Source organism: Aspergillus pseudoviridinutans (genome assembly GCF_018340605.1).
Source record: "Aspergillus pseudoviridinutans IFM 55266 DNA, scaffold_9, whole genome shotgun sequence".
Taxonomy (NCBI): domain Eukaryota; kingdom Fungi; phylum Ascomycota; class Eurotiomycetes; order Eurotiales; family Aspergillaceae; genus Aspergillus; species Aspergillus pseudoviridinutans.
The window spans coordinates 510265-534159 of NW_025091289.1; the positions used below are offsets into that span (position 1 = coordinate 510265).

The 23895-nt window shown below is 51.1% G+C and overlaps 11 protein-coding genes across 11 annotated transcripts in view; 5 read left to right on the top strand and 6 right to left on the bottom strand.

Annotated features, from left to right (window-relative positions):
• Window positions 1–59: 59 nt before the first annotated feature.
• Asppvi_011002 (putative carboxylesterase) lies at window positions 60–1884 on the top strand (the record flags this gene model as incomplete). The annotated part of the gene is made up of 6 exons (XM_043306838.1): window positions 60–244; window positions 327–496; window positions 562–609; window positions 667–848; window positions 906–1247; window positions 1306–1884. 6 exons carry the CDS (start codon window positions 60–62, stop codon window positions 1882–1884), a joined length of 1506 nt encoding a protein of 501 aa, XP_043162773.1.
• A 691-nt stretch (window positions 1885–2575) lies between these two features.
• On the top strand, window positions 2576–4376 carry Asppvi_011003 (putative homogentisate 1,2-dioxygenase; the record flags this gene model as incomplete). Its single annotated transcript, XM_043306839.1, has 7 exons — window positions 2576–2695; window positions 2747–2769; window positions 2830–3004; window positions 3054–3656; window positions 3716–3878; window positions 3937–4059; window positions 4117–4376. 7 exons carry the CDS (start codon window positions 2576–2578, stop codon window positions 4374–4376), a joined length of 1467 nt encoding a protein of 488 aa, XP_043162774.1.
• A 440-nt stretch (window positions 4377–4816) lies between these two features.
• Asppvi_011004 (uncharacterized protein) lies at window positions 4817–5926 on the top strand (the record flags this gene model as incomplete). Its single annotated transcript, XM_043306840.1, has 4 exons — window positions 4817–5052; window positions 5124–5677; window positions 5748–5846; window positions 5916–5926. The coding sequence occupies 4 exons, from the start codon at window positions 4817–4819 to the stop codon at window positions 5924–5926; spliced, it is 900 nt and encodes a 299-aa protein (XP_043162775.1).
• Window positions 5927–6319: 393 nt separating this feature from the next.
• Window positions 6320–7550, bottom strand: Asppvi_011005 (serine/threonine-protein phosphatase; the record flags this gene model as incomplete). Its single annotated transcript, XM_043306841.1, has 5 exons — window positions 6320–6426; window positions 6483–7016; window positions 7092–7197; window positions 7272–7313; window positions 7389–7550. The coding sequence occupies 5 exons, from the start codon at window positions 7548–7550 to the stop codon at window positions 6320–6322; spliced, it is 951 nt and encodes a 316-aa protein (XP_043162776.1).
• A 561-nt stretch (window positions 7551–8111) lies between these two features.
• Window positions 8112–9282, bottom strand: Asppvi_011006 (proteasome inhibitor PI31 family protein; the record flags this gene model as incomplete). The annotated part of the gene is made up of 2 exons (XM_043306842.1): window positions 8112–9010; window positions 9096–9282. 2 exons carry the CDS (start codon window positions 9280–9282, stop codon window positions 8112–8114), a joined length of 1086 nt encoding a protein of 361 aa, XP_043162777.1.
• Window positions 9283–10612: 1330 nt separating this feature from the next.
• Window positions 10613–11767, top strand: Asppvi_011007 (uncharacterized protein; the record flags this gene model as incomplete). Its single annotated transcript, XM_043306843.1, has 4 exons — window positions 10613–10765; window positions 10831–10964; window positions 11023–11659; window positions 11720–11767. 4 exons carry the CDS (start codon window positions 10613–10615, stop codon window positions 11765–11767), a joined length of 972 nt encoding a protein of 323 aa, XP_043162778.1.
• Window positions 11768–11823: 56 nt separating this feature from the next.
• Window positions 11824–12815, bottom strand: Asppvi_011008 (uncharacterized protein; the record flags this gene model as incomplete). Its single annotated transcript, XM_043306844.1, has 2 exons — window positions 11824–12385; window positions 12457–12815. The coding sequence occupies 2 exons, from the start codon at window positions 12813–12815 to the stop codon at window positions 11824–11826; spliced, it is 921 nt and encodes a 306-aa protein (XP_043162779.1).
• Window positions 12816–13725: 910 nt separating this feature from the next.
• Asppvi_011009 (acyl-CoA dehydrogenase family protein) lies at window positions 13726–15460 on the bottom strand (the record flags this gene model as incomplete). The annotated part of the gene is made up of 4 exons (XM_043306845.1): window positions 13726–14062; window positions 14127–14495; window positions 14554–14779; window positions 14854–15460. 4 exons carry the CDS (start codon window positions 15458–15460, stop codon window positions 13726–13728), a joined length of 1539 nt encoding a protein of 512 aa, XP_043162780.1.
• A 472-nt stretch (window positions 15461–15932) lies between these two features.
• Asppvi_011010 (phosphatidate phosphatase App1 family protein) lies at window positions 15933–18434 on the bottom strand (the record flags this gene model as incomplete). The annotated part of the gene is made up of 1 exon (XM_043306846.1): window positions 15933–18434. The coding sequence occupies one exon, from the start codon at window positions 18432–18434 to the stop codon at window positions 15933–15935; it is 2502 nt and encodes an 833-aa protein (XP_043162781.1).
• A 1027-nt stretch (window positions 18435–19461) lies between these two features.
• Asppvi_011011 (UV-endonuclease UVE-1) lies at window positions 19462–21683 on the bottom strand (the record flags this gene model as incomplete). The annotated part of the gene is made up of 2 exons (XM_043306847.1): window positions 19462–21036; window positions 21108–21683. The coding sequence occupies 2 exons, from the start codon at window positions 21681–21683 to the stop codon at window positions 19462–19464; spliced, it is 2151 nt and encodes a 716-aa protein (XP_043162782.1).
• A 1373-nt stretch (window positions 21684–23056) lies between these two features.
• The window catches only part of Asppvi_011012 (putative extracellular protein), a gene marked incomplete at both ends in the record, with an annotated part of 3986 nt that continues 3147 nt past the window's right edge, over window positions 23057–23895 (top strand). Inside the window, one exon of the mRNA XM_043306848.1 lies at window positions 23057–23882. Within this exon, the coding sequence (XP_043162783.1) occupies window positions 23057–23882 (826 nt within the window). The remainder of the gene's footprint in view (window positions 23883–23895) is intronic.

A 23895-nucleotide genomic window follows, 5' to 3' on the forward strand; every position in this document is an offset into this window, starting at 1 on the left:
TTCTGCTTACACGTTTCCTCTTCCTCCCTGACTCCCAGATTGACTCTGTCATTGTGAATATGGCAGCTCCACAAGTACAACATGAAGGGCTTCAGGCACTCTTTACAGGTGTTAGGAGGGATTTCAACGGTGTCATAGTAGACCAATTCCGCGGAATCAAGTATGCCAAAATACCGGCGCGGTTCGAGCGTGCTGAGCCTGTGGAAAACTTCAACGGGGGCGTTGTTGATGCTACGAATTACGGGTATGTCTTGTCCCTAAGCTCAGGAAGCCATTTCCGTTATCTATGGACATACAATTCCGTATACTGAACCTGACGTTGAAAGACCGAAATGTCCGCAGGTTCATGTGGACGTGCGTCATTTGTTGCGCATCCCGGAGGATTTCGAGATCGAGCCCGAAGCTGAGGATGAGTTTGAATGTCTAAATCTGGACATTACCAGTCCTCCTCTGTCTAGCATTAACGGCCCTCTTCCTGTTCTCGTCTGGATATATGGTACGATGGCAGATTTGCAAGGATACCAAGCTAAGGCATTGATTGTGCTAACGGCAGTGCCTTAGGTGGTTCTCAAATTGTTACATTTTGTTCTGCTCAATCGAAAATCTGCGGTAAGATGTCTGAATTGCTACTTATTTCTTCAACGGCTGATGCCTAAAGACGCATAGACCCGACTCGGATCGTTGCTGAGTCTGTCAAGGAGGGCCAGCCATTTGTTTTCGTCTCTTTCAACTATCGTCTCAATATCTTTAGTTTTGGGGATGGGAAGGAGAAGAACCTCGCGATAAAGGACCAAAGGTTGGCCATTGACTGGGTTCTGAAGAACATCGCAGAATTTGGGGGTGATCCGGTAGGTGATCCAACGCTGATTGAGGACGCCTGATGCTAACGTCTTTTCTCACTCCAGAATAATATCACACTTGCTGGAGAGAGCGCAGGAGCGGTCTATGTTCATGCGCATCTCATTACCGGCCCTCCTGTCCAAAGGGCTGTCCTAGCATCCGGGTCGCTATACCTCTCTTCGCCGTTGCCGGTCGAAAGAGGCAATGCGCTCATCAACACACTCGAAAGCAAGGTGCAGGAGTTTGGACAGGAATCGCTGCGTCGCTCATCTGTTGACTGTCTAATTCGCGCGTTGAAGGAGTTCAATGTGAATACAATGTGGATACAGGAGGATTCCGAATTCCAGGATTGGGAGAACAAGCCAGAACAAGTCGAGGAACTCATGATTGGTGATACTGAATATGAGGTATGTTCTCCATCCTTCTCCCATTAACACTGCCTCTCGCCTAGTCTGACTTCTATAGTCTGTCATTTGGAGAAACGGAATCGAGACTTTCGACGGCGCATCGATTGCTGCGGCTTTCGAGACCGACAAAAACTATGGCACAAAACTGCGCAAGATGTACCAGGTCGTCCATGATCGTCCTACTGCCAGCAAACTGGGCGCGCTAGATTTCGTCAATGACACCCGATACACCCTCCCTGTTGAGCTCGTCGCGGAAAAGCTCAAGGCTGCGAACAAACACGTTTTCAGATACGTGGTTGACCAACCAAATCCATGGCAGTCCTCCAGTCGGTCTCACCACGCAGTCGACCTCCTGTTTCTTTTTGGAGGACTCGATCTCTCCTTCAATCCCGCGGCAAATGAAGTAGGCCAGGAGATGCGGAAGCGTTGGATACGGTTCGTCAACGGCATATCTCCGTGGTCTGAAGACCGACGATTCGCCTATGGGCCCATGGGAGAGTGTAGGGAGATTACCGAGGCGCAATTTGCGTCTCGGCGACGAGTAGAACACCTCAAGGTTCTGCGAGAGGCTGGCATCGAAGCTTACCTCCCAATAGTTTTTGCGTTGACAGCAGGCAGAATCAGCCTGCTGAATTGATACGGGTCCTCGAGGCAAGGCACACAGCCTAAATTAATGAAAGTTCCATCTGCAAGGATCATGCTCCGTAAGAAGGTCGGAAAGTAGATAGACGAAGTAGAGACTAAAGTTGGGGTAAATCAAACTGAGCACAGCCCTACGCCGTTAGAGACCAAGCGTTGTCGGCTGACCTTCTTTCCCCCCCGGAAATCCTCCTTCCTCGGCAATTCCCATACAGACTCAATCCCGACCATGAACAACTGTAGTTCACGAAAGGATCATCTCTCCGCATTACTCACAACTTACTCATGTGGGGTTTGGCAAACCATACGATCAAAGCAGAAAGATGACGGACATCGCTCCGCCCACGATACCCCTCCCCAAGCTCCACTCTACTTGGCCTCGGCAACGCAAGGCCTCTCCAACATGCCGATTTGTATGGAATCTGGGTCAAATGCCCTCAAATGGGCTGACGCCGTCACCATCAGAAGCCAAAGGATCATTCCCGTATTCCTTCGTACTCAGGAATTCGGATGAGGACGTGTCCGACAAATTATAGGGTTAACTCTATATTCAGCCGTTTCGTCGACCCATCAGAATAGAAAGGGTATTTCAGGCTTMGTGTTTCCCTTCGATATTGGTCACAATGGGAGCAGTTGAAGATTGAGTTTTTCTGGACTCACTACTTGATCATTACCTACGAACCGCAAGCATGGCCTCTACAAGCTCCTTATCTGATCCCCAGGAGTATCAGAAGATATTCCACTGGGCAGAAACTCAAAAGGACGGTACCATTCCTTCTTTCAACACAAGACGGAATGATCCTTACGAGGTACGTTCTGATTACATTCGTTCGTTGCTTCGTGATAACTGACTCCTACAGTATCAAGCTGGCTTCGGCAACTCGTATGTATAGTGCGCAGCTACATGTCGCCATCCAACTTGCTGATTTAGACACCTCTATAGATTTGTGTCCGAAGCTGTCCCTGGTACCATTCCACAAGGCCAAAACAGTCCTCGTAATGTGAGATTCGGCCTGTATGCCGAGCAGATCACCGCGACTGCTTTTGTTGCCCCACGGCATTGCAACAAGAAGGCATGGTTGTACCGTGCTCGCCCGGCGGTAGCTCACCAGGGATTTGTACGTTGACGGCACTTGGAGCGATGGACTCGCGCTAATAATGCTACAGACAGACCTTCCTGATAACAAAGACACAGAGTCGAATTTTCTGCCGATAAACCCTCGAGTGCGCGTCTGTCCAACTCAGCTAGCTTGGCATCCATTTGAGATCCCCGCTGGGGAGGAGGTAGACTTTGTCTCCGGTCTCAAGACTGTAGCAGGATCAGGAGACCCAACCCTTCGCGAAGGCCTCGCTACTCATGTCTATACGGCCAATACCAGCATGAAGAAGAAAGCCTTTGTGAATTCTGATGGCGAATTCCTCATCATTCCTCAGCAGGGTGCCCTGGATATTCAGACTGAATTTGGTCCATTGTTTGTTCAGCCCGGAGAAATTGTGATCATCCAGCGTGGTATTCGCTTCCGCGTTGAGCTTCCTGACGGCCCTTCTCGTGGGTATATACTCGAAGTTTGGGGATCTTCCTTTGAGCTGCCCGAACTAGGACCGCTCGGAGCAAATGGTTTGGCTAACGCTCGAGATTTCCTTGCTCCCCATGCAAAGTATGAGATTTCTCAGGAGCCCTGGGAGATCATCTACAAGCTTGGAGGGAAATTCTTCAAGAGCACGCAGAATCACAGTCCTTTTGATGTTGTTGCCTGGCATGGTAACTATGTATGTGTCATTCCTCGTGGTTTTCAGTAGAGAAGGCGAAGCTGACCCTACATCAATAGGTTCCATACAAGTATGACTTGACAAAATTCGTCAATGTCGGCTCAATCTCAGTCGATCATATCGATCCATCCATTTTCTGTGTACTCACAGCCAAATCCCGCGACCTGACAGCGCCTTTGGCCGATCTGCTGATCTTCTCTCCCCGATGGGACGTAGCGTCTCGTAAGTTGCTGCTATCCACAAACGCAAAGACATGCCGTCGGCATGCTAATAAATGTAGACACTTACCGGCCACCTTACTATCACCGCAATGCTGCCTCCGAACTGATGGGCCTGATCTATGGTGAATATGGTGGCCGCTCGGACGCCTTCAATCCCGGAAGCATTTCTTTTGAGTGTTCAAGTGAGTAGCCGTCGCGATAGTTCTGTTGTTTGCATAAAGTACTAACTATATGGTCAGTGGTCCCTCATGGTGTAGCGTACGAGCAATTCAAAGCTGCCACCGAGAATCCGCCACCTGTGATGCGGCTTTCAGAGGCATCAATTGCCTTCATGTTCGAGTCCAGTCGGCCATTCACAATTACAGACTATGCCTGGAACAGCGACAAGAGGCACGAGCACGAGCCGAAAATGTGGGATGATCTCGTGGACAATTTCTCCAAACATGCCAAAGAGGTTGAAGAGATTTTGGCGAAGAAAGCGGAAGGACTGCGAGTTTAAGTCTATATCAAATCGTTCATTAGCACTCTGCCTGTACCTAATGCGGTAGTCTTTCTTGACTCGCGGTCTTTGACATAAATACTTTTTTCATGAAACGAAAATGCTATGCATTCGCCCCTTCTACGTCTTTTTATCAATCAACGCACTTACACGTCCGCTCATCTCCAACTACACTTTTCACATGCTTCTCATCAATAAGGTACAAGCTTGCGACACCCGCGAGCACTATATTGAAACCAAAATCCATTATGATGACGCTCTCAGCAGCGGCCAGCTTCGTTGTTTGAAGGCAGCTGCGAGATGCAGTACCTCGAAGCGATGACTTCAAAAAGATGTCAACATGCGATCATTCCTACAAAAGTGTCATCCATCCCCGTTCTCCGCAAAGCACCCAGCATACTGGTATCTATCCATCTGCAGTACCGAAAATCCCTAGCAAGATGGATCAAGCACCCCCATACAACTTCAAAGACATCAATGCCCATGACCTCGAAGCAGCCACCCTCTTCGAGGTCAAGGGCTACGTGGCCGTCGTCACAGGAGCAAGCAACGGCGTCGGCCTCATGGCCGCGCAGGCACTAGCAGCAAACGGCGCTCGAGTCTACATCATCGGTACGAGGGAGGAGATCCTCGACACGATTGGGGAGAAATATTCGTTCAACGGACAGATCACACCGTGCGTCCCGTCCCATCATCCGCACTTCCCGGGCCGGACGCTTGTTGCTGACGAGGGTATACTGACTCCAGACTCCCGGGAGATACTTCCACGACAGACGGAATCCGCGGCATCGCAGCCGAGCTCACCAAAGCCGAATCAAAAGGCATCAACATCCTCATCAACAGCGCAGGCGTCACCAGCGAGCCCCGCGCGAAAGCCACATCCTTCGACATCGACTTCACAGACCCGGACGCCGTCTCGAGATGGATGACCCGCGACGGAGCGGACGCATGGCGCATCGCGTACGCCGGCAACGTCTGGTCGCACCATTTCCTCACTGCCGCGCTGCTGCCGCTCCTTGTTAAAGGAGCGAAAGCGGCACCGGGCCATTCGAGCGTTGTGCTGAATGTGGCGAGTGTGGCGGGGGTGACGAAGACCCATTCGCAGGGCCAGTTTGCCTACTCCTCGAGCAAGGCGGCGCTGATACATCTGACGAGAGAGTGGGCGCATACTTTTATCCCATTGGGGGTTCGTGTGAATTGTATTGCGCCGGGCGTTTTTCCGAATGAGATCAGTATGGGCAGGTTTGATGAGAATCGGAAATCTAGGCAGGAGGAAGATGTGGGGAAGAAGTTTCCGGCAGGTGAGACTTGCTTTATTGGAGTCAGGTGTTTGCGCTTTGGGGACTCGAGTGAGCTGATAATTTGGTGCAGGCCGCGTGGGACGGGAATCCGATGTTGGCAGTGTCGTTCTTTACCTCTGCAGCAAGGCTGGGACCTATATTAACGGACAAATCGTCAACTTGGATGGGGGTGAGTATCATTTGTTTGCTTCCATTCGGATCAGCTAATATCCTCCAGGTTTGCTTTTAAAATCTCCAGGTGCTATGTAAAGCATTGCAGACGAAGTTCTCTGAGATATTACCAACACTGATGGCAACTAAAGAGCGCCACGACCGCGGCAGAATCGAAGGTCAGAGAGTAGAGGGAAGAACGATAGTATTCTTGCGAACGTCTTTTATTTTCATAATTGGTATCAACACGGCCTGAAATAAGGACATACAATTATTGTGACAAGTGGATCCTTCCGTATGCTCCCAGCATCCCAGTAGCCCTCTCGAAGGGTCATAAGAAGCTCAACTTGTCAGTAGTGATGAAAAAGCTTGTCTATTGGAATCACATCACAGGAAATAATCAGGTGTACGTCTCGAGACCATTGGTTCTCCCGCGCGCGGGCAAGGATCAAATTGTAAGCTTTGAGACAATCGGTTAGTACAGAAAAACAATCAAGACGGTCTTTCGCTTTTCAATGGAACATACAATGTGTATTTCAGATGCTCGTCAATTTCCATGATCGCGGCTTGGTTACCACAGCGGTAACAATAGTTGGGGGCTGAGAACAGCACGTTAGTGGTAGGCATAGACACGAGCGGGGAAAAGGGGCCGTACCCGAAAAAATGGTAACCACGTTTCTATCCTGCGACCAATTGTATCCCTCCATAACCAATTGATGTGCTCGTGCAACAAGAGTCAAGCCGTTATTGTGATTGAATGCTTCCGAGATATCTTGCCCAAAGGTGTAACCAGCACCACGGGGAGAGATACCCCAGCCGCATCGGTCGTCGGGGTCACTCCAGAGCAGATCACACATGGGTCCTTCATGAGGAACTTCCTGGATTCGATCCAGAGAACGAATGTTGTCGAGAGTATCGATGGAGGGACTCAGACCGCCGTGCAGGCAGAAGATCTGGTTCTCGATGAGAGCGGTGAGAGGAAGGTAGTCGAAAAGATCGGTAAAGTATTTCCAGACATTGGCATTGCCGTATTTGCGCAAGCACTCGTCATAAAACCCATACACTTGTGTGATCTGGCGGGACTCGTGGTTTCCTCGGAGGATGGTGATTCGCTGGKGGTAACGGATTTTGAGGCAGACAAGAAGCGTGACGGTCTCCACAGAGTAGTAGCCACGGTCGACATAGTCACCTGGAGACGCAAGTCTGTTATGAGTCACGGAGCACGGAGACAAAAAGGACGAATCAAGGGTGTAATATCACATACCCATGAAGAGGTAGTTTGTGTCAGGATTAGGACCTCCAATACGGAATAGTTCCATTAGGTCGTGGAATTGACCATGTATATCACCACAGACAGTCACGGGGCATTTCTGAGAATTCAAGTCAACAACTCGAGCGATCCGCATGAATGACAGAGCAAGAACAGGCCGAGGGAAGCACATACGACTGGCTGCACATTCGACTCTTCCTGCAAAACTTCTCTAGCCTGGAACGCGCAGACGTCAATTAGATTTCATTATCACAGTGATGTCGGAGACAACACGTATCAAGAAAGACGCACTCGATCACAAAGTCTCCGAACATCATCTTCCGCTAATTGCTTGCAAGCCATCAGGTTTTCAATCCACCCATCGAGCGTAGGTATGGACCCAGGGTCGGTTGTGGGCGAAAGGTGATGAGGCTCCGGTGACCGCGCCGGATCAATTTCCATGTTATTATCCATTGTGTTGGGCGACAACAAGCTCAAGATAACTGCAAATGTGGAGGAGGGGCGGGAGACTGGGAGGGGACGGTCTCGTGAGGCTGACCAGGGATTTTCTCAGTTGTGATGATGCAAGAATCCACAAAACAAAGGATATAGAATTGAATAAGAAAAATATAAGCTTCAACGGGCGAGGGGGAAAAATCGGATGCAGTGGGATGGATGAGAGACGAAGGTTGGGAGAAAAGCGACCTGGTGGTGTGTAGGGGAGGGATTGCTGTACTGTGCTGTGCTGTGCTGGACGACGCCAGGAGGTGTTGGGCATGCGCCACACTTTGGCTCGTCTAAGCCACACCCTCTCTCCACGATCTCCAGGAACTCGAATCCCGACCAACTTGGCTTCCTTAACGCCAAGAAGGGCGATTACATTGCTACTATAGAGAGTTAATTTTGAATTACTCGCGGATTGTAGATGCTTCAATTATAGATTAATTTCATTATGCATTCTGTCGTAAATCTAGCAAGGAGTACTACCCTAGACCGTCTTGTCAGCTACAAAAGGCTTACTGCTTAGCCGCGCGCCTAGATGATGTCACCGCCAAATCCTCCGCCAAATCCTGGAAATCCTCCAGAGCCTCCTCCAGAGCCTCCTCCAAACGGACCACGCCCTCGTCCGGATTGCGGGTCTCCCGGGCCTACGGGATCATATCGAGATCCAGGGGGCGCTTGCGGATTATAACCACCGTCTCGGCGACCACCGAACAAGGGGTCGTCAAACGTTGGGTGCATTCCGCCTCCGCTGCCTCCCCCTCCGAGACCAGGGCCAACGCCTCCTCGAATAGGGTCATTCGGACCGAGACCGGCAGGATACAAATCTCTATCGCCAATACTCAAGGGATTACGACCACCATTTCCCTGGGGATATCCTCGAGGAGGACGGTAGATCTCATATTCATCTTCAAATCCTGGGGGAGCAAAATCGCCTGGGGGCGCAGGTCGACGAGGACCTGCTGCCAGGGGATCATCATATGGATAAGGGCGTGCAGGCTGAGGTAGTGTATCGTCCCTTAAGGGATCATATTGAGGTGGCCTTTCTTGCTGCCTTTCTCGTATGGCTTGAGTGGTGTCTTCGTATCCTTCCTTGTACAAGCCAGGAGCTAGCTTCAGAATCACGTTCATTTTAAACAGCCCAATCAAGTCATTCAGCCGCGCTTCGGAAATGAACACATCCCTTAGGGTCTTCGTCAAGTCGTCTGTGGAAGTAATAGGAAGGGCGGACCCGGAAATGTAGTCCTTAACTGGCAGATCAAAAGATGAGGTTTTGTCATCGCCTAGGGCCAAGGCAAGGATAACGGCATTATTCCCCAATCGACTGATCTTCAGCAAGAACTGCATGGAGGATTGAGTATGGGCATAGCGAAAAGAATATGTATCGTTAGCATTCCACTCTGCGGGTAAGGTCTGGTCTTCAGTCGAGCTTTCTGCTTACGAACGGATACGTTAGCTACATGCGCCCAAAGATACAACAGTGAAAGTTGACATGTCACAAATAAATCTGTTGCAGACCTATGGTGTGCTCCTCTCCCAGCCCGAGAAGCCTGAAGTCCACTGCCTTCATACAAGCATGACCGATGAGCGCAATAGCCTCGTAGGGTGTTTTGAGGCTAAGCTGACCCTCATTGTCTTTCCGAAGAGCCCTCGCAGCAAGGGCTAATACATTGTCAGAGTTGAGCGTGTTCGTGCGTTCAGTCATTTTCTTAGCTGTGAAAGTCAAAGTATCAATGGAAAATATGCTTGTCTTACACAAAGGTAGGACAGGTATAAATGGTAGTGGCGAAGTACTGATGTAGGCATCAGCTCGCTGCGTCAATAATGACCGGAGCGACAAACGGGCCGGAGATATAGGAAGGCTGACAAGCAATAAGCAGACAAATGATGCAAACACCCCACATTCACGTGCAAAATGATAAAAAGAAGCTCTACCATGGCCTGACACCTTACCGAATGCTGCCTAGCTCGATATGTGTTTTCGAAGTGCTTACGGAGCAGCCTCAACTGACTGCAACCACATGAGGCTGATGTTGGCTTACAAGCCATTGAATAACTACTTGAAGACAAGTGTTGAAAGCCGATGGCTGTTGTCGATTTCAGCCAGAGATAGTGGTAGTATTATCGATCCTGAACTAGTCACCTTCGACTGAAGTGGAGCCGAGTTGGTAAATATACAAAAGGCCAACACCTGGATTGCTCGTTCTATATTTGTCTTAGCGAACTCTTTCAATCGAACATGATTGGCGATATAATTGTCGTTTCACTGCCTCCTTTTAAAATTAGGTTTTCCTTGACACCTCGCCTTGTTCAATGAGAGTCGAGAGTCACACCTTCTGAAGTGCCACCGCCGCCTACGGAATGCCACGAGCTGGTTTGTCCCCATATATTCATCTTATGCTGTGCAACCATAGCCAACAACTTCTGATGTTAGGTACCGCTGCAGGCCCTGCATGCAAGACATGTAGGGAAAAGTGCCGCAAGTGTGATCGCGGTAGACCCAAGTGTCAACGTTGCATGTCAAAAGGCTTAGAATGCGGCGGGTACCCCGACCAGTACCGATTCTGCGGAATCGCTAGTCGGGGAAGGTGGAAAGGCGCACGAGTGCCAACTCCAAGGAACACCAAAGCTAAGGCTAGTGTTGCTGAGTCGCAGCAAGTCTCTACTACCGCAACACCGCGCTCGGATACGCCTGGACGGACAGAGGGTGTCACAACGCAACCGTCTTCCAAGAAGCCTAGCAGAAGCGCAACAGAATTGCCAGACGACATTCAAAAGATACTGGATCTCACCCAGACGGAGATGTTGTTATCGCATTGTAAGCTCTTATTGTCTGGATTTTGTGAGGGTAGAAACACTGACGCTAGAGTGGCACAGATGAAAGCTTCATATGCCCGCATCAAATTGCTGAGATAGGTGGTACTAGCAGTAATCCTTACCGAGCTTATATACTCCCGTTGGCGAGAAAACAGATTGGCTTGTTATATGCCATATTGGGGCTCTCGGCCTCTCATCTTGGCAAACTTACAGAAAATATGTCTCTGTATGAGGAGGCTGCAGTCGAGTATCGGCTGAGAGCCATACGCGCTCTCAGTGAGGAAATCAGGAAGAGTCAGGGACCTAATTTCCTGCATGAGGACGAGCAAGATGCTGTTCTCGCCATAATCCAGATTCTCCTTCTACACGACGTAAGTAATGGTGAAAGCTGCAGTGTCAGCTCGCTCCTTCGGAAAACTTCTGACCTAGCTTAAAGATTGCTGAGACGGGTATCTCTACCCATGGCATACACATTACGGGGGCAATGTCTGTATGCAAACAGCTACTATTAGCAGATGGGCTGAATAGTCGGCGACGACGAGCGGTCTTCTTCCTGGGAAATTTGGCTTGGTATTTGCAATCAGTGCCATGATTAACGCCTGTCCACTGACTATTCAAATTTGTTCAGGCTTGACATCATTCGTGCCTTTGCTGGTCCTGAACGATTGTGCTTCTCTCAGGACATTCGCCAAACCGTCGCCAGTGCCACCGATGAAAAGTTCGAGCTAGTTAACGGATGCCCCAGGGAAATTTTCCTGGTTATTGGAGCAGCCCTGGAAAAGGCAAAGGAATACAATCTCGGCTGGTTATCATGGGATGAGTATCACGTTGCTTTGCAATCGGCAAAGCATGAGCTCTACTCGTTCGACAGGACAGCTAGAACATATCCCAGCTCTGATCCTCGGTGGATGTCCACAGCGGAGGCGTTTCAGTACGCTTGCATTCTGCGCATCCTTCGTTTGTTAAACCCATTACAACAACCCCGAAGCAATGAAGTACAGGAGTGCGTGGCGAGGATCTTAGACGCTACAGCCAGAATCCCCTCAGATTGTTGCCTCCTTGAGCTTCTTGTTTTCCCCCTGTTCATGGCTGGATCGGATGCGCTTTCTCCTCACTCTCAATACTATGTCATCGCGCGCTTGAATGAGATTGAGCGGAGATCTGAGTTCCGCAATCCAGTACCTCGAGAATTGTTAGAGAAGGTCTGGGCTGCGAGGGCTGCGCAAGCCCCTGGCGATGATCGGAACATTTCCTGGACCACTTTCGTAAGCGGTCTACTAATTCTTCTCTCCCCTTCCTTTCCACAGGTCTCTGACTGATTACAGACTCATTCGCCCGAATTGACACAGCAGCATGATTATCTGATTATATGACAGGCATGGTATGATTCGCTCAACCATTTAACAATTAATTGGTGCTTTTTTGATGGCTAATGCCTATGAATGACAGAAATTGCCTTCTGGAACATGTTTCGGGAATTTCGAGAGTGGGCACCCTTCAGTTTTTGCGGCTTCATCCGCGCTTGCTCCCGCAGTTGCCCAAGCAAAGCCAATAGACTTGCAATTATCAACAGCTCCCGCTCGTTATCTTCCGCCCCTGATTTGTCTGGAAGAAGAAGCACACCTTCGCTGAAATCTTTTGGCAACCACACGTTGATCCCGATATGATGGTAGATTGCGAGAATTTTCGGCTCTCGCACATTGTCTTCTGGCAGCGCGCCGTCAGGCTTCTCTGACGCCGCACCGATTTCAACTAATGTGTATCGACGCAGGCTATCTTCCTTGGGGCGGACCTGCCATTGGACTATCCGCTGGTTGTTGTTCTTCCCTGGCAGCAGGAACGTGAAATAAGGATGGGGGATGCTATATTTTCCTCGAATGCTCGGTTGTATCGGGAAGGAGGCTTCCATGAGCGTGCAATATGTGTCAGTTCCTTTCTGACCGTTGCCGATAGCGATTAGACATCCATCATGAGGCGGCAGACGGGTCAACCTATTCATTCCAGCGGTCAACATTACAAGCGAACGGTGGAGTCATTGCAAACAGCCTAGATGAATACATACGCATGTGCTATTGCCGCACCATCCTCAAACAACGATCTCCGCTGCACTTGCAATCGAATAGGCGCTTCGTCTGTCGCGATTCTGTCCAGGTTGGCATGATAGGCCACCTCACAGTTCATCCCATCGTCTCGCGGCTTCTCCATCATACTGAGTTGAACAGCGTACTGGCTGCTGTTGAGGACACATCCCTTGACAGCATTGCGATACTGCTCCGCGACATCGTATAGCGGGAGGTGCACTGTTGCTGAATTGTGACGAGGAATATAAAGAATGCGAGTGAAATCCTCGGGAGGGTGTTGCGGTCGACGACCCAGCAAGGAATCGTAATATGCTGCACCAGAGACTTGTAGCAGTTCCATTTTGTCGACCGTAGGAAGAAGCAGATACAATTGAAATGCGCATATCCCACAAAGATGAAGGGTGCTCCATGGTGCTTAAGTACACATTCCATTCCTAACCCCGCCAGAGTTGCATCCGCAGGGGACCTCGAAGCTTCGACACTCTGGTAGTACGTCAGTTTGTCACATGGACAAGCAAAAAACAATACCTCATTCTTTCAAGCCCGAAGCATGTACTCGCCTCTCGCCAAGACACGCCAACTGCATTTCGATAGGTAAGCTACAATTAGAGTCCTGCGGCCAAGCAGAAGCTCTTTACTCAAGTTGACGGAAATTACTCGACAAGTGGCAGCGTTCTGCTCCACCCCATCCTGTGGAGATCTCGGGACCGTACCTCAGGCCCACCCCGGAATTGACTGACCTTCCTGATCAGGCAATATCCTCAACTCGCGCTTCAGAATCAGTATATAGGAATCGGATGCCTCACCCCCGACAGGCGAGTCATTTTTATATGACTCACATCTTTCTCGGTCGTTCCGAGCGGCAGGTGTCGCTCGGTAGAATCCACCTTTTGATAAACTGGCCCTCATGAAAGTTCCAATACGAACTGAGCCACGCGTTGACTATATTGAAGACTATTGGTTCACGCGACCTTTGCCATGATTTCTTCAAAGTAATGGTGGATCTATTTCTGGATTTCTCGTCATGTTGAGACAAGTATGGGTCCTGACTGTCAGGCCAAAAAGCAGGAGAAAGAGAGACACTAAGTACTGAGGATTGAGGTAACGATGTATCTGGTTGATTGCATGTCGAGTCTAACTGGTATAGGAGCTCGATATCTAGAAAGAGGCAACGCTATCCGAGAACAAGAACAAGATATATAATTACAAATAGAATGAACGATAGAAGGCCACAGGGGTGCACGACCCGTCTACAGCACCGCCTTGGGGAATTTCTTCATGGCCTGTCTTACGCCGAGATCAGCCAGGATCTCCTCCGTGCCACCGAGGATTGCATCGAACTTGTATGTCCGGTGGAACATCTCGATAACCTTGCCCATCCCAGTCTGGGTTATTCCACGACCGCCGAAGATATTCGTGGCGTGGTCCGCGATTTCCTGCGCGCAGCGCGTAGAGTGAGACTTGAGGAGGCCGATAGGACCGCCGAGGTGCGCGGCTTGCTGAGCATAGGTCATGTTGCACATCTGGTAAGCGATGGATTCCAACCAGGCCTGATTGGATTCACAGAGAGAAATCATTCGGGCGAGTCTGGTATCAGCGGTTAGCAACAATCATTTTCGGAAGCAAGCTAGAGGCAAAAAAAGAAACGTACTTTTGACGCATGACAGGCTGCTCGATGAGTTTCTTTCCGAAGACGATGCGCTGGTTGCACCACTTCATGCACTCTTCCGTGACGGTCATGCACATGCGAATGACGGCACAGACCATGGTGAAGCGCTCGTGGTTGAAGTTGCTCATGATCACGATAAAACCCTTGTGTTCTTCGCCCAGCAGGTTCTCAACAGGAACCTTGACGTTCTCGAACTGGACGAATGCCGTGGCGGCCGCGGTGGAGTAAGAGGTCTTGATTTGCTTGGTCTCGACGCCTTCACCGCGAGGAATCAGGAGCACGGTGAAGCCCTTTTCGGTCCGGCAGCCGGTGACAAAGTAGTCAGCGAACATGCCGTTGGTGATCCATTTCCTAAACGTAGGTCAATTAGCATCATGGAGACAGCGTTTTATCCGGCGGGGAATCCTACTTGGTGCCATTGACAATGTAGTGCTTTCCATCAGGTGTCTTCGTAGCCGTCGTCTTGAGACCGGCCACATCACTGCCAGCAAATGCCTCGGTGATAGCCAGGCACATCTTCTTGCGGCCCGACAGAACTTCCTCGGTGACCTTCTCGCGCAGAGGAGCATTGCGCAGCCACTGCTGGACCGCCGTCAACGAAATGACCATTCCGGCCATGTTTCCATCCTGGAAGCCTGCCAAACGTCAGCCCATCGCCCTCATCCCAGTGCGCGAGAGCAAAAAATAGAAAAAGAAAAGATGCACCCACCTCTCGCGTTACTCCGAACCATCTCCTGCGCAACAATCATATCATGCAGGTAATCAAACTCCTTCCCATCGACCACACCTCCCAACAACTTCCGTCCATGCAAATGCTTCCCAGGGCCCAACCGCATAGCCAACACGTTCGCCTCGGCCATCTTATCAATCAACCCTTGGCTGATATATGTCCCATCCCTCTCCTTCTCCTGCGCCTCAGGCGTCACATACCGATCCGTGAACTCCCGCATCGCCCGCTGCAACCGCCGATGACTCTCCTTGTAGTAGGGGCTCTTGAACTCCGGCCGCAGCCAGAGCGGTTCCGCATAGGGAACGGTGCTCAGACTGCCCGGCTCGGGCGAGATGACTTCGGGGGTCTCGCCCTCGATTGTGCCGATGCAGAGCTGGTCGCGGTACTTGTCGATGACCTCTTGTCGGTGGAGATTGTAGAAGTCTGTTGTCGCGTCTTGGCCGGCGACTTGGGCGAGGACGACGCTGCCGCCCGGATGGGCGTCCAGGAAGTCGGTCAGGTCATAGACGCGGTGGTCAATGATGCACCAGAGGGAGTCCTCGGTGTTGTGCTTCGCGACCTCGGCGCGGGTGAAGGTTTTGGACATGGCGAGGGAGGAGGTCTATGGAAGATTAAGATCTTCGGATATATATGCAGAAGTAAGGATCAATCAAAGAATATCACGTCAGTACTAGTCTGGACTGGTTTGAGATCGAGTTGCGAGAAAAAAATAAAGATAGATACTGGGGGATTGGAGAGACTGCCAATCATGCGGGGATGATTAGTTATTTTCCTGTGATAGCCGTGAGCCGAGGATGTTACCCTTTTGGGAAGTTCAGGGGACAGTTCAGCTTCTTGGCGCATTTGGCAGACACGAAGCCCTGAGATTAGTGAACAATTGGTCCATTTACAAAAAAGATATTTATTAACTGCTGGATGGTTATTCTATCACACTCGGTTTGAAGTACACGGTCAGAACGCTGTTCATGTCATGATCTATCATATGGTGGGTATACATCACGTATGCTATATATACATCGAGAAAATTGTATATTGCTGTCCAAGAAGCAAAAGAAACTTCATGCCTTCGGTTCAGTTTGCGTATTGGAATCATTCTGCACGTCTTTCATGGCCTGTTGTACCAGCCACACACTGACATCTTTCATATCTTTCCCAACACGCCAGCTGCCCAACACTACCCCCTGCTCCGCTAGGAGCTCGTTAGCCCGTTCCCACCGCCGCCGCCACATCTCCTCTCTCTTATTAGGTAGCGGAGGAGGGGGAACAGATGACGAGTCTGATTGATTGTTCACAGGATTGGTGCTGGAACGACTCAAGGATGGGATCGAAGCTCTGGACCGCAAAGAAGTAGCTGGCGACGCGGACCAATTGAGACGTTCAGACGCGAATTGATACGCCGCGGCAGCGGCGGAAGCTGGGTATGACTGTATTTTCTGCGATGCTGGCCAGTTACCGGGGCTATCCAAAGTCGCAGTCGAAGCCCCTGTATTTGTGCGCCGCGGTGGTGGAGGCGGAGGGGCTTGCTTGGAACGCGCCGACTTCGTCGGATCAGATGGTGGATCAACCGCGCCATTGCCGTCAGAGGTCTTGGGACGGAACGGTAACTGCTTTGTCGCCGCTGGGAGGGAGTTTGTGACCGACTGGACTGCATTCAGGACGCCGCCAGCGTAACTTGTACTCCGTGCCAATGCTTTAGGGGAGCTCGAAGATTTCTCTTGATCTGTTGGGATTTGACGGCGAGGGGGTACTGGAGGAACAGGTTTGCGCCGGATGATATCCTGAATTGGAGAAGGAGCTCCCTTTTCTGTCGACTCCGAATTGGTTGTCACAGCTCGAAGAGAGGAGGGCTTGCCCGGTTTCATGGGCGGCGTACGGAAGCTTGCGGGCTTGGGCGCATCTGCCGATACGCTTTTCCCTTCATGTTCGTCCCGTAGATCGATCAGGTCGCCATTATCAATACTAACGGCTTCTGTAGACCGCCCTGGGAATTCACGGGGCCGACGAGGCGGCAACGCGGGTCGCTTTGCTATCGCATCTGAGTCGTCGATAAGTTGAGGAGTGCTGTGACTCCGGGCAGGGACGCCTTCTAGATGATCGACAGACTTATCAAAGAAGTCCTTACGGTCTGACGTGGTGACATCACGAATAAAGATGCCAAGAATTCTGCCAGGATTCGCCAAGACAATATCAGTATAGACCTCTAGATCTGCCTCGCCACTATCGCCGACCAATATGAACTTGCGTTCAGGGAAGTCCCGCAGAATTTGTTCCAGAGATCCTCTCTTCCTTTCTGCTGTAGGCTCAAAGATCCCCTGTAGCATGCCGCTGTACTGCTTCAGGTGGAAGGACCCGGGAGGAAGTCCAACCAGTTTGAAATAACGTTCCAACAACGGGTAGAGTTGCCATGGTGCGTTAGAGACGTAGTGAATCTCTACACCCATCTTGGCTAACTCGTTGTACCAATCAGTGACACCATCGACACTGAGGTCGGCCAGTTCGCGGACAAATGTGTTCCGAAATATCTCCTTCGCGCCATTTGTGATGGCAGAATGCTTCACAGTGTCGTCAATGTCACTGATCAAGCTGACTCCTGTTGGCTCGATGATTTGAATCTCTTTTGTAGCGGACAGTTCCTCTGAGGCCAACACGCGGATGTGAGTTGGTACAAACGGCAGCGTTGCACGGAGATTGAAGTGGCCCGATTCGTCTGTCATGATGTTTCTCGATTGACTTTGCTCGTCGTTATAGAAGAAGACTGTCACAGGCATTGCGGCCCTTGGATTTGTGAGAAAGGGGCGCAGTCTCTCCATGAGATGCGCATTCGCAACTGTCAGCTCATCTTTGCTCAACTGCGAGGGTTGCGCGGCCTTCTCAGACGAAGCACTTGAACTGCGATCACCAGAAGCACTGCTCTTCCAGACGGGATCTGCGCTCTTCTCTGCGTTCTTGATAATAGACTGTATCTCTTGATCCACCATTTCCTCTTCGCTAGCCCCGGCCGTTTTCGTAGAAGTTCCAACCGCTACAGTCGCGTTGCCATCATCGGCCGATGTATTGTTAGGAGCAGGTATCCCGCTCAACTTCCTCGCCAGCGCAATCAGCAACCGATGTTTCCGCGTCATCGGCCCCCGGTGAGGTGCGTAGACCCAGCCTCGCACATCGACACCCACAACTGCATGCTCATCCTCGTATCGTGTCCACTCGGACGCGGGCTCCGGATCGTCCGGCACACCGCGGTACTCATCAATCGTCGAAGTCGAATCGCGCCGCTGGCGGGCCTGAACCTCCGGCCGTTTGCCCTTCACAAGTCTCCTTGCGTAGCTTGGGAACAGAACCATCTCCTCATTTCCAGACCGCGTGATTTCCACATCGGAAAACGCACCGGGAGTATTGTAATATTCCTCATTATAATCACGCTGGTTATTCCTCTGCGCCGTCCATTGCGCCGTATACGTCTGTCGTAGCTCATTAGCCGCCTTCAGATATTCGTAGACTTTCTTGCGCCGCCCGCCACTCCCGGCGCCCCACGATGCAGAAGCGGACGACTCGTACTGGGACATCGAGGATCTTGCAGCTGCATCCGGGACTTGTCCTTCGGCTCGTAGACCTTTCACGCGCGGAACAAGCTGCGACCCTCCAGCAGCGCCAGCACTCAGTCTCCTGGCCGGTCCCCTCCGCCCAAGAAGCAGAAGCTCAAGTATACCCTTCTTGCCCGAGATTCGTCTACGTGCCCGTCTTGCTTGCTGCCGAACGATGGCGCGATAGACCCTTGCTTGTGCGCGGTGGCGGAAAGCGGGGATCGTTTCGTGCCGCAGACCCCAAAGGCGCAGCTGAGCGCGGCGGGTGGCGTGGGGGCCGATGAGGAGACGGAAGAAACGAAGAAGCCGTCCTGGCCTGGTCTGTCGGTCTCGATTCGAGGGACGAAGGAGCGAGGGGAGAAACCGAAAGAGGGGTTGACGCCTGAACTGGGAAGTCGGCGGGGGCGCTAGCCAACGACTGCGAGGATAGATTTTGGGAGCCAGGGTCGATATGGGAGGAATCTACTTCGGGGGATACAAGCAGAGCTTGATACTATCAACTTCAAGGTCGTAGAAAAAAGAGGTGTCCCCGATTGATGAGCTTTGTTGGCGGCAAGGTTGTCCGAGATCTGTGCTTAGGTGTCGCCGGATTAAAGCTTGTGTGGGCTGTGATTCCCAGTAAATGTGATCAAGGATCAAGTGAACATGACGAACAAATGCTGATCTAAAAGGCAAGAACTGCGGCAGAATCGACGGGGATGCAGAAAATGAGAACTAGATAGATAGTCTAAGAGCTGCTGTTGAGCCCTTTTGAGCTGTGGAGAAGCGGAACAGGGCCCGGCGGCATCATTTCATCATCGGCCGCAGATGCACCACTAACGGTCTAGATAGATAGTGAGACGGAAAATGATGGAATCTTGTCAAAACATTATTATTATTTACGTCGAGGCGTGATTTTCACATATTCAATTATAATACATGTATGAGACTGAATGTGATTTATTTATACAAAAGACTGGCCCGGCAGTCATTGAGGACAATGGCTCGTCCTGAAGGTGAAGCTATCTTTCTATATAGAGTCGCTCTCCTCGGCGTAATTAACCCTGTTCGCGGTCTTTGCGCGTCGACTACGACGGGTATTGGCAGGCTCAGTACGAGAAAGATTGGGCGGTTCCGCCAGATCTAAACCCTCGACATCAGAGACCGATGGAGTAGAAGGCGGAGTCGGTGAAGCTTTCCGTTTCCTGCTTGTCTGCTTTTTCACACTCGCAGTGCGTTTGAGTGGACGAGAAGTCTTACGCTTCGGAGTCGCTGGCCCCTCGTCATCGTCATCAGCATCCTCGTCCTTTATTTGCGGCGAGTCCTCATTTGCCTTTGCCTTCTTCGATGCATTCGGTTTTGCCGAGCTCTGGCCTGCTTTGACACGAATGATCTTCTTCGGCCGAAGCCACTCTTCCATACCTGGTGGCCAATACACTCTTCTTTCCGGACCTCCCATGCCTACTTCTTCCTCGGGAACGGTAGAAACAGGAGGGACATGAGCTTCGAGGTCAACGAACCCTCCGTTCTTCTTGGTTTTGCGAGGTGGCTTGAAAGGTTTGTTCTCATCGGTTCGCGTGTAGGGCAATATATCATTGAAAAGGTCATGCCCAGGCAGTTTAAACCGCCTCATCAATTCGAAAACGGCTTGCTCCTTGTCTTTGGCCTCGATCATTAAATCCATGGTGGGGTCGCATGGTGGGAGCGTGGACACACGATCGCTGTGCTTTCGCCGCTGTCGATTTGTGATGGCGGAGGAAACAGGTTCAGAATAATGCATTTTCTGCGTGATCTCCTTACGTGTCCAAGTTACCCTGATCCGGTCGAAAAGGTCCATGATATCTAAAGTGCCCTCGCGCACTTGGGTGGAGTCGAACACGATGTTGTGGTGATGAAAGTCGAGGACAAGCGGTATATTCAGTTCCTCACAAATGGGCAGCAAATCATGCACTGACCAGCTTACGTCGTCATTCTCCAGGACGAGCCGATTCTTGATATCCTGGGAAAGACCTTTGTAATTCTCCCGGAACCGGTCCAGTGTGGCCTCTTTATCGCCGAATACACCACCCATGTGGAGGATCATGACAGCGTCACGATCTTGCTGCGGAGGCAACTTAAGGAGCTGCAACATCTCTGAGTGATATTCTAGGTCGCGGATCGAGCTCTCAATGACTTCCACCCTGGGCGAACCAAGCTGAGTAAACTGGCCCGGATGTACGGACACTCGATGACCAAGCTCGGCAACCACACGTCCAACCTCAGCGAGAACCTCTGATGCAAACGGGGCAAGTTTATAGCCATACTCTTTATGGCTGGCGAAAGGGAACATCTCACTGCTCAGCCGCATGAATTTGATGCCATATTTCTCATTCCAGCGCAGGAGCTTAATGAGATCTCTCGCATTGGCGAGCCCCAGAGACTCAACATAAGCCTGTCCGCGGGCAACATCAGGCGTCAGATCCCGATCAGGCCGGTTCTTGGTCGGATGAGGCGGCTGTGAGGGATCCGCAAGTGGGTGTCTGTTTTCGAGAATGGACGCAATGCGACAGGTCCGAGAGCAGAACACTGGCGGGTTCGCGTTCCGTAGATATGTATTCAGACAAGCCTACACACCATAAGTAACATGACTACACAGGGGCCAGCATCCGAAAGAATGCGCGAATTAACCTGACTTACATAGCCTAATCGGCCCCTCCAGGGGAGAGGAAGGTAGCTACTATTCACAGGTGGGGGACGCGAGAGAGCATCCTGAAGCTCCTCAGCTTCAACAGGAACATCGTCATCCGATTCTGGATCTGAAGGAACGTCCTGAGATGGCTCGTCATTTGACTTTGATGCTTGTGGGACAAATCCGATCTCGAGGGTGTCATCCCGCGCAACCGCGCTGGCTGGCATGGTAACAGATTCCGAAGGCCGCGACGACGATCCTCTCGAAGGCAGGTAAGGAGGAAAAGCTGGCGCGGCCACCAGTTTAAACGATCGACCAGCCGAGGAATGTGTCGCAATCACACCGGAAACGCGTCCAGTGCGAACAGAAAGCAAGGAACGTCCACTGCTCTGGGCTAGAGGATAAGAAAGACTTTGGCTCGCCACGGAAGCTGATTGAGTTATCCACCGTGACGAGGAGACGTGGCGAATMGAAGCTTGCGGCGGGCCAAATTCCAGGCCACCATGGGAACCTGCGGCATGTTGGAAGGGAAGAGCATGAGCTAATATCCTCTGCTGCTGGGAAACAGTAGGCCGCAGAAACATCCAGCAAGACTTGCTGTTAAACAGGTGGGATTTATGATGAGTTCTAACTGTGGTGACCGATCATTTTCTCTCTGCGATCGATGATCGATGATCGATGATTCTTGATTGTTGATCGTTGATCCTTGATCGGTGATCGATCGGGGTCCGGTGGCAGAAATGAGAGAAGCAGCCAAGAAACCGAGGAAAACGAACGATGGGTCTAAATGCAAACGGCAGAAAACGAGTGGTCAGGATTATCTATGCAGAGGACGAGATTGAAGCAAATGTGCAAGTCAGGGCCGGGTTCTGCTTAATAGACCCGTTAGTAGGATCGGAGGCTGGATGCTGATGGTCAACTTAAGCCTTTCAGGGGCGCATGTTTGCTCCCGGAGGCACTAGTCACTGCCAAGATCTGTAGTGTATAGGTAGAGTGTATCCATCTACAACTTCCCGCAGCTACAACTGTGACTGTCTTCTACCTCTCTATTCCATCACAATTGTTCCTCTATCTCATGAAAACCGGCTCATACCACATCATCTAAACTACATTTATCAAGATCTTCATCTTCAAATTCCCAATTAAGAAACAAAAGGTGATCGTCAACGACAATAAATGCCATGGAAGGCCCTCAGTCTCCATATACAACCAGCAGGCGATCATACCTGCCGTCAAAATATCGCACGGCGATTATGGGGTTTGGCTTGGAAACTGCCTCGTTTGAAATTGACAAGGCCCGGGCTAGGTATCCAAGGCCATAGCGACCTCGATGCTTACTGGTAAACGGTCTGTTGACCCTCCAGCATTCCTTCATTCCGCAAAACAGAGTGTTGAGCTGTCACTCGTGGACGCCATAGTGGACCAGACAATGGCATCCAGCGTTCATTCTTGATGGCTATAGTTTGAAACCCGGAGCCATGGAGTTTTACAAAGGTACATACCAGCTCGTGTGTTGAGTGACTTAAAAGGGCTGCTCAGCAACCAGCAAAACAAAATGTGAGGCTGTCTCTCCAGTTGCGGAGCACGAGAGTCTAGTTCGTGGACTTCTTCAGTCAACTTCCACCTTGTGATCTACTGGAAGCCCCTGCTCGATCATAAGGAGCTGGCTCTTGGCCTCTGTTTCTTCTCCTCATCTTTGCCAGCTTTGTTCTTTACAGCTGTGTGTCTGGCAATCGTGGTAGTCTGAAGATTCGTAGGTGAGTCTCCTTGTTCCTATGTCTAGCTAGTGTGAGCCCATGGCACAGAAGAGAAGCCCTTTGCTTTTCCTTTTGTCGCTCGTGCAAATCCCTGAGACACTGCGGTTATTGTTGACCGGACATTACTAACTGTACAAATACAGAGTCGCCTTCGATTATCTTCCTTTTCAACCACGGATAATCGTAGGGTTGCGCTCGCAATGAAGGGCATTCTGGTGGCTTCAGCCCTTTTGGCATCATGCGTCTCCGGACATATGCAGATGTCGAAGCCGTATCCCATTCGGAGCCCGCTGAACCCGGACTCGGATCAAAAGGATTACTCCTACACCAACCCCCTGTCAACAGATGGATCTGATTACCCGTGCAAGGGATATGCCAACGATCCCTTTGAATCTGTCGCTGACTATACGCCCGGCCAAACATACGAGCTTGAACTGCAGGGCAGCGCGACTCACGGCGGAGGGTCCTGCCAGATTTCTCTCTCTTATGACAAGGGAAAGACCTTCAAAGTCATCCATTCAATGCTCGGAGGATGCCCTCTCACCTCCAAGTATAACTTCCAAATTCCCTCGGACGCCCCGTCTGGGGAGGCCCTCCTGGCCTGGTCATGGTTCAACAAGATCGGAAACCGCGAGATGTACATGAACTGTGCTATGGTCACCGTCAAGGGTGGTTCTCAGGCACGTCAGCACGCCCGCGACCTGTCTCCTGCCTTCTCCCGCCGGGATGGCGGCTTTGACAGCCTTCCACCCTTGTTCGAGGCTAACATCAACGGACCCGGCAAGTGCAAGACAGTGGAGGGCCAGGAAGTCAACTTTCCTCTCCCCGGACCTTCCGTCGAGGGCTCCTTGAGTGGAAAGGGATTCCAGTGCGAGGACGCTGCCCCTTTCCTGGGCAGCGATGACTCGAGCAGCAAGAGTGTCAAGGCCTCCTCGTCCGGTCAAGCCGTTGCCTCGACTGCTACACCTTCAAGTTCCCAATCTACGGCCACATCTTCAAGTTCCACCTCTGTGGCCAAACCGTCAAGTTCGCAATCTCC